The sequence below is a fragment of the Temnothorax nylanderi genome, unplaced genomic scaffold, assembly GCF_030848795.1.
Source record: "Temnothorax nylanderi isolate EJ_2023f unplaced genomic scaffold, tnyl_v1.0 TNYL_tig0001_pilon, whole genome shotgun sequence".
Lineage (NCBI taxonomy): Eukaryota > Metazoa > Arthropoda > Insecta > Hymenoptera > Formicidae > Temnothorax > Temnothorax nylanderi.
This window is the reverse complement of record NW_027249063.1, coordinates 2,645,194-2,656,523: the sequence shown is the minus strand read 5'-3', so window position 1 is coordinate 2,656,523 and position 11,330 is coordinate 2,645,194. Positions and strand designations below refer to the sequence as shown.

Sequence of the window (11,330 nt, the reverse complement as noted above, 5' to 3'; positions counted from 1 at the left end):
ATTAATTATCGTACAGGTATATGACGTAGCTTTAAACAGTAACCGCTAACCGCCTTCGCGCTATACTATAGTTGACGAACAAACAAAATCAGAATTAAAATCTACGTTGGCAATTAACAATCGCCAAAAGAAAATACTTCCCTTATTATTTTGATTTTTATTATAATTTATTTATCACATAAAATATCGCGAAATATGAAAAAGATTGTCTGAGATTTTGATATACGAAGGCTTTCGCGCGATTGTCGTGAGAAAGTTTAATTGAACTTGATTTGGCAATGTCGTTCAAGTATATATTGACTTAAAATTATTCTCTCGTGTACAGCCCCCCTCGTGTTTTTGTCAGCTCATCGATACGCACGGTTGCACGCGCGCTCGTGTGGGTACAACACAACGAAGCATTTGGAGCGGCCTTCCTATCCAAAGTAGCTTCTCCGGAGGGTTCGTAGTCGGGTGAGGGTAGCCTGTGCCGGAATGGCAGCGGAGAGCATCGAGTCAGTTGGTGTAGAGACCTCACCAAGTGCACCCGCTTTGCGTGTCTAATGTCAGCCCGTCCCGACCTGTCAATCCGCTCGACGTGTCGTCGGTATACACGCGTCATCCGATATTTTATCCATTTACATTTCGACACGGGAGATGTAAAATGTCGCGGCGAGACGCCGTGAGGCAAATCCGGCTCGTGATATGATCGGACTGTTTGGCAAAAGTCTCCCGATACCACCGCACGCGCCGTGCGACTTTGCTTATTCGACAAAGGATAAACAAAACGACAAGATTCGACAATTCACGCGCCAGTGCTTCTAATAATTCTCTTCAAATGACAATTTTCACAATTGCCGATCGCTGTTGGTGCTACCAGTTTTGACCAAGGTACATTTTTCTACTTGAAATCTTATTATTTTTTTTTATATGTTATTTATGCACATCTTATTATTTGACATTGCTATATTTTTTGTTTAAAATTAAATTTTTTTTCTGAAACGTACATAACAATCACTCTTATCTCCGTAATTTTTGCGTACATTTCTTAGATTGCGATCAGTATCATTGTTATAAACGAGTATTAATTTTAACGATGAATATTTTACACGGCTATGGAAGTGTAAATGAAATTTCTAATGCCGGTTCTCGTCGGCGCCGTCCGGATCTATTTGATCTTTATAGATCGTACACTATAAGTTGATCATCCAGCACATACTGGCGCTCATGTATTTTATTTATCGTATAAGTTTGTCGGCTGCTAGCGAAACTGCATTTGACTTTCTTTATACATTTTATTATCCGGTTTAACTAGCTATATTTAGCTTCGTCGACGATTTTGTTTAATTACTGGTTGTATATTCACATATAATATTATTTATTTTTACATGACTAACTGTAGGCTGTAAATTAGCTGTAAACAAAAAAAAAGGATTCCGAATTTAAAAGATATGTATTCAGCAAACTAAAAATTCAAGCGTCTGCCGTGCGTGCGTTTCCATTTTTTAATGTACCTCATGATATTTATATTTATTATAAATGATCATGCACCTACAACTGCGCTCGGACTTTAATTAGTCCTGCTCTTGTTATTACGACCGCTTTAGGTAGACTCTTTTTCAATTATTCAATTTGTATTATATATTGATTGCTTCTTTACATCGATTGCTTCTTTTGCAGTTTCTAGTTCCCTTTCTGGATTTATGTCTTTCCCACCTGCAATGATGTCGTACGATTATCCTCATCCGGTCTCGAGAACGTATCAATACAAGAAGGTATCGTGATCCATACAGCTAAGCGTAAACGATAAGCATCACATTTTCTTTTTGTATAACTATATATGCGAATTAGAAATGTATATTGGCGGGCAATTAAATGCAGCTTGAAATATTTAATATTTAATTACGTACGCGAGAGAGATTGTGTAACAAATTTGCGCAGCTGCTTGTTTTTCAATCGAAACCGAAGTTAGAACATAAAGTCGCATTCGTCAATTGCCGGCGGCACGTAGAGATCTATTTTTAGGATTAGAGGCGTACGATTGCTTATCGATGCGGTTAATTAGTTTTGTGTTGTGCGGTAACATTGATACAACATTAATAAATGTATTAATAGCAGTTAGTCTCACGTGATACAACGTCAATGGTACGAGCGAAGCTCGAAAAACGTGAATTTGCCCAAAGAATATATTGATATACAACAATTCCACTTGCATACGATGATTTTAATTTTCGCGACACTCACCGTTCCATAAATCAGTAGCCAAGTACTTGGTACAAAGTATTTGATCAGGCGCACATTTGCCCTTCGCGGCAACAGCAACTGATTTTTTTTTCCCCTCGACGACCTGGCAGCACCTGGAGTCGCACGGCATAAATTCATATTTCTTCTCGCGGCCGAGGAAATCGTAATCGATGAGGAACGGTGCGTGGAACGAATTACCGGTCGCTAATTGAAGCTAAATCATCGCTGTCTCGACGCCGCGATGAAACAACAAGACCTTGAATCTCGCGCGCGCGACTCGACACCGTCCAAGTTACAAATCGACGATTTCTTGAATTAATGCCGGAGATAAATGCGACGGCGCGGCATGTAGCTCGATTATTACTTACGCTCTGACGCGATTCCCACCTTCGCATCCCGTCACGTCGTAAATTAGCACTTTACATTGTGATGGACGATCAAGCGCGCGACGCAAGATCGAGATGCAAAAGATTTCGCCGAGACCGGTCGATGCGCGAATGCTCGAAGCCAGCTGCCGCGAAGATATTGATTAATAAAATATGACATATATTCAAACACAGATAACAAAGCCGCTTTTGGAAAGGAAGAGGCGAGCGCGGATAAACCGTTGTCTCGACGAACTCAAGGATCTCATGGTGGACGCACTAGAGGTAGGTGCGCTGACGCTTTTTATTATCAGTATAAAATATCTAGTATTATAGATTGAAACAGCACAGCTGCGTATTAAAGTGATAGCAGCAAAATACGATTGCATAATAAAAACTTCATTATATCCTAAAATTAAAAAGAGAGAAGAAGTCTACGTACAAAAATACTAGGCACACTTACTAAGCGTAGTAATTTCCTTTTTTTTTTTTTTTAATACATCCTCGGATCAATATTGTTACTTTGAACAGGTGTTTCGCAAAAGCGTTACGAGTTACGCGTAAGATGTAGTGGGATGTAATATAAAGGTACGCGATTTCGCGCGTTTGCAGCTTTTTTGCGAGCGCCAATTAACTTTCACTCCGCGCGATTCTTTTTTTTTTCTTTTGCACGCTCGAGATAAATTGTTTAACGGCGAGAAAAGGTGGCGACATTCCCGAACGCGGCAATCTTGGGTGCCGATATCATAGCCTGGTTCAGCGAGCACGTGCTATGCTCTTTTTTTTCCTTCCCCCTGGCGCGTTGGGCGAGCCTTCGGAGGAAACGCGTGTTTCTTGCTCGACTCCCACCGACTCTAGTTATGATACCACCGGGTGCCTCTCCCCTCGCACGTCACCGCCCCTGCTGCAATTTTACGGATCGCGACTAGCAGGAAACGCATTCTCCGGCCGCAACTACGCGTGCAGGCGATTTTGCTTTTAAATATTCTCAGAGCGTGGGAACCTGCACCCGGCGAACGAGTGTCAACAAAATAATATTCAGCGCGTAGTCAAGCGTACCGCGTTTACACGCGCTTTAAGCGTACGTGATATTTAAATATCCTCAATTATCGCCGTCTAAACTCTAATGATAATTGCGTCCCGGCGTTGCGCTCCGCCGCGGTATTTACATTGCGCATTTAGCGCTGAGCGCAATCGCGCAATTCTCAGTCCGCGATAAAGCGATCCGGATAAACTAAAAAATTAGACGCACTTATTTAGGATTTATTATACTAGATAGAGCGGACTTCACTTTTCAATTCTCTCTAGACTAGTCTAGACAGTCCTTGTCGCCGAATATAGAATTCTGTGCTGTGCCAAGAAAATTGAATCAGTTAGAAAGGGTACATGTGACAAAGTTGTATATGTACTTGAGAAAAACAAAAAACTATTTTATAAGCAATATGAATTTTTCAGTAGGTTTTATGCTACTTTGCTCTGAAGAGGGCACTTTAAGTTTTTATGTTAAACATTTTTTAAATATTTTGTCTATCCATGTAGAGCAAGGATCCATTGTTAACTTTCGATCAAAATGTTATATGTACCCCTTCTGATTTTACTTCAGTTACAAAAAGACTGACGTGATCTCTATTATTGTGATTTATAGCATTATCTTCCTCGACAAACGCGAAATGCTGTATTAAAATTCAGCTTTAAATAATCACGCTTAGCGTAAAATATATCCCGTGAGGAATACTGTCACAATTCAAAAATACACAATTTTCAGGAGAGAGGAAAAACAAATTCAATTCAATTTTTTTAAATTGTGAGATAACTAACGCAATTACAATATCTTGTTATGAAACTTACATTGTTTTTTTAAGAAGTCTGCTGTGATTCATCTTGTCAATTCGCTTATAAATTACTATTCATCCAGGAAACCGCAACATAACCGGTTAAAAAAAAACAACGATACTTCCATCCCATGCAGCGGATTTCGCATATATAGACTATTTCGCATATAGATACTATTTTAACACGTAGATAACATTTTAGGCGTACTATTTTATGGACTTAACTCAAAATCGAAATTTTTTTAGTTGTGACAGTATTATTCTCGGGGTGCGATATGCGAGAATGAAAAGATTGGTTTCTAAGATTTTTTTCCACGAAAACAGCGTGCAAACCGATGGCGCATTAAAGAAGCGCTATTACACGTTTCCTGTGTTTTAAGTGGTAGGCACAGTGCGCTTCGCCACTGATGGTAATTTGTCGATACCGTCTTTCCGCGCGGAACATTCGCCCGCGTGAAATTTACGTTCGCGTATAATTCGCTGAATCAGCGTGAAAGGCACCGCCGATTTCACCATGCTAATTTTCCAACGGCACATTACCCGGCCCGATCGGCACGTTTCGTACGGCTTAATGCCCGCCGACCGGATGCTATTCTTCTTCTCGCAAAACGTCGCGAGAACTGGCGAGCGTAAAAGGCTTCCACGCTCAGGCGCCGTGGCTACGATCCTTTAGAGTCGCTCGTCTCTCCGTTTCTTTTTGTAATGAGCAATCGAGTGACGTAAAGTAAACCGCCCTGCGAGCGTTACGAGCCGGTAACGATACCATCTTAATAGCAATCTCTCTCTCCTCTAGTGCGAAAAAACTCGAGATGTTCCTTTTTGCGGAATCGTTCGTTTTCTCGCGGTACTTAGTACAGATGGTCGATGAAAGACTGGTCCGGAAAGAAACGGAAGGGTTAACTTGGTAGAAGCGCGAAATTGTACGGGCATTGCAGCCGATATAATGATCGTTACACACTCGGTTGTAATTTAAAATATGATTGGAAGAACAAATTGGATTGACAGAATCGATTATAAAATTACCATGCAGAATTAATATTCGTTATATTTTCCGCGCGATAGCGGAGACAGCTGCTTCCTTACCGATATTGCGTGCTTGATTCCTTTTTTTAAATTTGTATATTTTACAGGAAAAATAGAATCGATACATATGTATACATAAAAATGTGTGTAAGGATTTATTTTTGTAAACCAAGTCCCTTCCTGGCAATTGTATATAAGCTGACGTAATAAATTCTATTCTGTATACATAAAAATGTGCGTAATGAGAATTGATGAGTCTAGTAGCTTTAGTAAAAGACTGGAATGATTTGTAGACCGAGGGCGAGAACATCAGCAAGCTGGAGAAGGCGGATATCCTCGAACTGACGGTGCGTCACCTGCAGAAGCTGCAGGCCTCGCGGCCCTCCGGATTATCGACAACGATCGCCGCGAGCGGCGACGAAATTTCCGCGGAGAGCCGCTGGCAGTCCGGCTTCGGGCATTGCGCGGCGGAAGCCTGCAGATTTCTCTCGTCGCTTCCAGGTGAAGCCGCGGAGAGGCTGGCGAGGCATCTCGCAACTGGTCTCCAAACGGGCCGGCAGACAAATTCACCGGTAATTATCGTGTTCGATCTGTGGGTAATTAATGACCGGCCTGGCACGGGGGGAAAGCGACGAGGATATACAAGGCGAGAGTTTTGTGATCATGTGCACATTTCTCGCCGATCGCGTCTCATAAATTCATATCGTGGTTGACAGCGCGTCGCTACTATGCAGCTAAAAAAAGACGAATTTTAATTGAGGGCATTTCACTTTTCGGGATAAAGTATTACCCGTCGCGTCATTTACGGTGCGGCTCGCCAACGCTAATTATGTATGACGAGTCGCCGTGTGATGTACATCGAATTCATTCACAATAGATTTACGCGGGGGAGTCGCAGCCCGCAATTTATTACAATTACATTTTAGTGTGAAATTTCAAGTGTGAAAATTATGGAAATAGTAATATTATAATTAGTCAGTCGTTTAATTATTCTTGTTCATAAAAGCTGTGAACATTTTCGGTGTTCTTCATTATCTTGTTTACGAATCGTTACGAAAATGTTTTTTATTGCTATTCTCTTGTTATTTTCACGCTTCATCATTATCTTTCTTAATTGCATAATTCTGTAAACCCCTGCGATGCTGCTGAAAGGAAGTTGGCGTAAGTAACTTACGATATATTGTAAGAAATACTAATCCCGGCTTATGGAAAACGGGCAAATTCAGTCACGTCACGTCTCACGAAGCTATGCCCAAAAATGGCGAAAAAGTCACCGCGATCAGGCCGCGGGAATAGCGCGGGTCGCATAAGATTTATGATCGCGAAGTGCTAACGACCGCCGTAATGACGACAAAAAACGTGTTCTCCTCAGCCGAAAGCCAACCTGTTATCGCCTACCCTGGCCAATCTGGATCGCATCGCCAGCGTCGTGGCACCTTGTCCCGTCGGCACCTCTGGCGAAATTGACTCGGCGATACTCTCCACGAGCACGTCGCCGATAAGATCCACGCCTCACGCCGACAAAACTGTCGGCGGAGTCGCGTCGACGACGACGACGACGACGATTTCCTCCACGCCTCGATGCCGAGCCTCGATGTCGCTCGTTAATGGGGACGAGAAATTAACAGTAAATTGCAGTGCCAAACCGAAGGGTCTGAAGGATCGGCGATCGTCAACGACGCCAACGACTACGATGACGACGACGAGGAATAAAACGAGTGATCCGCATGACATTAACGCCGATGACGATGAAGAAATCGACGTCGAGCGCGTGGATGAACGCGACCCGATGTGGAGACCATGGTAGCGCGTGAAGATATTTTGTAATAAAAGATCGGTGATATGCATTCCTTATACAGACTGTAATCTGGGAACTTGTTGTTTATTTTATCTACGTGTGCTTTGATATATCGGAGAAAAACAACTTTTTTCTTAATAAAAATGTGAAAAAGGCACCGAGCGAATACATTCTGGGCTTGCTGACTAAAAGTAAAGAACGTGGGATGCAAAATTTATTTTTTGATTACTTACAAGTTTATATCGTTTGAAAGACTTAATTAGAAACTGATGATAAATCTCTGGATATATTGTGTACAGTATTGTATTAAGGGTAAAATATATATTTTAACAGACTGCAGTTGAGTTATCGCGAGAAATGAAGAAAATGAAGAGAAGTTATCAAAAACACGCATACACACGACAGAGAACAGTTTTTATTCAAGATTAAGTTTAAAAGATTTTTTTAACGATAAATCTTCTAACTGTTAATTTTTTATTTTTAAGTATTATTTTTAATAATTTGAGAGGGTAAAACATGAAATATATGTATATATAATTTTATGTAGTTTGCAAAGTCTGTTCAATATCTTCGTTATGTTAAATGCTGGTTGCAATACACTGTATACCATACCTAAACCAACAGAGATTGATAAAGGAATCATCAATATCCTAAAGTTACGTAATATTACGCTAATTCTGTGTTACTTTGGTACTTGGCTTTAAATCGGTAGATAATATAGTTTATCTTTAAATAATTCAGATTATTACTTACGATTAGACTTGTGATATGTTAAAGAGCGATTTTTTTAAATTATTTTAAGTATCTTAAGAGACAGACTATTATCATCAATGACTAATATCATCATTTTCACATGTTTTATTACTACAACGAATGAAACATATAGATGCACCTTACTTTGATTATAATCAATTACTACATAATTTATTATGCCACGAGTTTTTTTATTTAAAATATATATCTTTATTACATTAATGTTAGGGAAGCGTTACAAAATTAATATTATAACATAGTTTATTCACATAGGATTATTTTAAAGAAACATATTGCCGTACATTTATTTATGTTGATCTACACGTTGGTGTTAACAAATATACTTCGTGCGTGATTAATCTGTGATAGCGATAAGAAATCCAATATTTGGTATTATATATAACTCGAAAGATTTTTAATAAAACCTTTAAGCCTTAGTTTCGTGAATACCCGATTTATTTAAGAATTCTAATATTTTAAGTATTTTCAAATAATTTTAATATAATCAATATATATTTTTTAATCTTTAAAGTCCGTATCTACACAAAATATATATATATTCTAAAAAGAGATATTTAGGTAGATTATTTATTTATTTAAAAAAGAAGCAATATATTTTTAATTAATAAAAATATAATAATCTTTAATTTGTAGTAATATTAAATATCAAACTAACGAAACATTAAGATAATAATAATGCATCAGTTCAGGTTTATTGTATCAATTTTTTAAATTTAAATCTTCCTCAGTATTGAAAATTACTTACTTTTCGGAGAAATTAATGTTCCAGTCTGAATTATTATAGCTTCACACATTTTTTATTATCAGTTAGGGATAGGCAGTTGGATTTCTTCAATATAGAAGATATTTATGTCGCCATCTATGACAATATCTGAAAAGTTCCTTGGAGAAGAAATAAAAATCTTTGTAAGCATTTATATTTTAATATTTTCTGCATTTTGCAAGTGCAAATTATTTTTATGTAATATCGTTTCACTAACAATTTTGTTTGTATTAATTATAGTAACAATTTCTTCACTGCTCAGAAGATAATGAAGGTAACACTTGTGAGTTTCTTCTACACAACGAATGATAGAAAGGATTACTGCCTGCCACTATCTTGATACTTTTTCATCGTCAGTCGATATTATGCTTTTATGATTTATTACAGTTTTGTAAACTACGCATTACAAAATTAACTTTTTTATATTAAAAAGAAATAACGTTTTAAAATAATAAAATTTTTTCCGTATTTGAGTTTTTTAATATGTTTGGTTTTATACCAACAACTGTTACTACATCGACTGTTAGTTATACATAGAATCCAAAATATATTGTCTCTATTGCTTACAGTAGCTTCTAAAATATTTTATAAACTTTAGGATTTATGTAACGCAAACACGTAGCTTTAGGAATTTGACATAATTTCTTATATAAAACAAATATATTGTTACGATTATAACAGTGGCAATATATCTCAATTATATAACTTATTATATCTTTATAATATAAAAATCCAAACTTAAAAAATTATCAGAAACAGATATCGCATCTTATCTACCAATTTTACAAAATTTAAATTCTTATGAACACTATTGTCGCATACATCGTTCAAAGAGCAAACAGTGTTGAATGACTATTTGACTTTGTACGCACATTTTTTGCCGACTCTTTTTTTTAGGACAAAACCACAAGTTAACCGCAAGCAGGTAGAAGAGATCGGGGTAGGTCCTGCAGATAAAGAATTTGATGACTGTCGTCTTTCCTTTTTAGTAAGGACACATAGTTTGCCAACAAACGCTTTTCATTGACCATTGTGGTCACTAAATCAAAATGGCGACGCTTTTGTCAGTGACCAAACGGCTCTCACGTAAAAAATGGCGACGCGATTATAAAGCTTTGCCACTGTGCCGACGCTATTGTGATCAACCGCAATTTAAGTAGCTTTCTGCCAACTAGGTAATATAAATGACATTAAAAGGAAAAAATAGAAGACTTTTCCGTCTCTCAATGAATGATTTTCTTTCACTTAATTTTTTTTATTCTCTCTTTGAATTAGTTTCTTTGGTACTCTTTGATTTTCTTTCTACGGAATTTCTTTTTTGTTGTATATATATAAAGTTGTATATAAAGGCACAAATTAATTGTTATTTATTTAATAATTGTTATATTTTTTATTATATAAACTTTTATTTTATTTTATAAAATACATTTCTCTCTCAAGAGTTTTTTAAGTGTTATGCGGTTGACAGTTCTAATTCGTGTGGCCAGATATCTTTTCATGTAACATATGCCGCGATAGTGTTATCGCGGTCACAGCCAAATTACCTGGCAAAAATTGTAGATATGGATCTATCTAAATACTAGACACTTCGACCTAAAAATTTGCCCGACTGCATTCACCTCTTTGCGAGACATTATAGGTTTCAATATCAATCCAGAATTAACTCTAAATCACGTAATTTATTTATTATAAAGTTTACTAGGTGCTGCACCTCTCTAGGGCTAATCACCCGCACGTTTAAACTTAAAGTGATTAAAAGCTGCTATATTAATAAGTATTTTTGACCTGAAATTTGCCCGACTATAGGTTCCAAGAGCAACGATTTATTTAATCTTACTTCTAAACGAGATAAAATTAGCACATACAATTGAACAATAATTCTGAATGCCCGTAGTGATTTGTTTTCGCGACACAAAAAATAAGAAAATCGTAAGGAAATTGCAAGACCCAACTTTATCTTTGAGAAATCATTACGCTTGATCCTGTTTATTAAAAAATTCTCTTTTTAAATTGGAAAGCTCGGAACAAATCTAACGATCCTGCTACGATGGTTCTTCGCGCAGTTAGTCGCGCTAATATCTCAATCGTTCGAATCGGTTTTCGTCGGGGCGAAGATATTATCGTTGGTGGCCGATAATACTTTCGCGCGGAGCGGTAATTTTTGCCCGCTGCTCAGGGCTGGCGCACGCACGGTACGCGAAGTCGTCAGGAAAGCGCTGCTGCGGCCATTACAACTCTTACCGTGGCGGTTCGCGCGGCGCGTCAAAGAGCGCTCATTAAATGCTGGCAATTAACTGCGGGCCACGTCCCGGGGCCCCGAGTTCTCTCGCTTTCCCGCTCCCCTAGCACCCTCCACCGCGTGCCCTTCTCGGTCCGGTCGGCGTTCTCGGTCCCTGTCGGGTCTCGTGTGCTGACGGCGGTGGTGGGTGATGGTGGTGGTCGAGGCTCAGGTGTAAATGCGAGCTCTCGGAGTCCGGACCCACGCGCTTTAATGGGCCTTGCCAACAAGAACGATCGGCATGCGACCCATCTATCACCCCGCGAGCTGTTGT

General features: G+C 38.6%; 1 protein-coding gene across 2 annotated transcripts; it reads left to right on the top strand.

Moving 5' to 3' along the window:
• Positions 1-460: 460 nt before the first annotated feature.
• On the top strand, positions 461-8,431 carry LOC139776854 (uncharacterized). Of its 2 annotated transcripts, XM_071713877.1 has the most exons (5): positions 463-870; positions 1,660-1,754; positions 2,784-2,873; positions 5,737-6,015; positions 6,816-8,431. In XM_071713877.1, exons 2-5 carry the CDS (start codon positions 1,683-1,685, stop codon positions 7,248-7,250), a joined length of 876 nt encoding a protein of 291 aa, XP_071569978.1. In that variant the 5' UTR covers positions 463-870; positions 1,660-1,682; the 3' UTR covers positions 7,251-8,431. The 2 variants fall into 2 exon arrangements, with proteins under 2 accessions (XP_071570053.1, XP_071569978.1); XM_071713952.1 differs by lacking the exon at positions 2,784-2,873 and having other exon boundaries at positions 461-870.
• Positions 8,432-11,330: the final 2,899 nt, after the last annotated feature.

What these genes read in the sequence shown, in the direction of transcription:
- LOC139776854 (XM_071713877.1), top strand. Translation starts at nt 1,683, where the DNA reads ATGTCTTTCCCACCTGCAATGATGTCGTACGATTATCCTCATCCGGTC. An exon ending in GAACGTATCAATACAAGAAG is followed by an intron (nt 1,755 to 2,783) that starts GTATCGTGATCC and finishes ATTCAAACACAG; the next exon opens with ATAACAAAGCCGCTTTTGGA. An exon ending in GCCGGCAGACAAATTCACCG is followed by an intron (nt 6,016 to 6,815) that starts GTAATTATCGTG and finishes TGTTCTCCTCAG; the next exon opens with CCGAAAGCCAACCTGTTATC.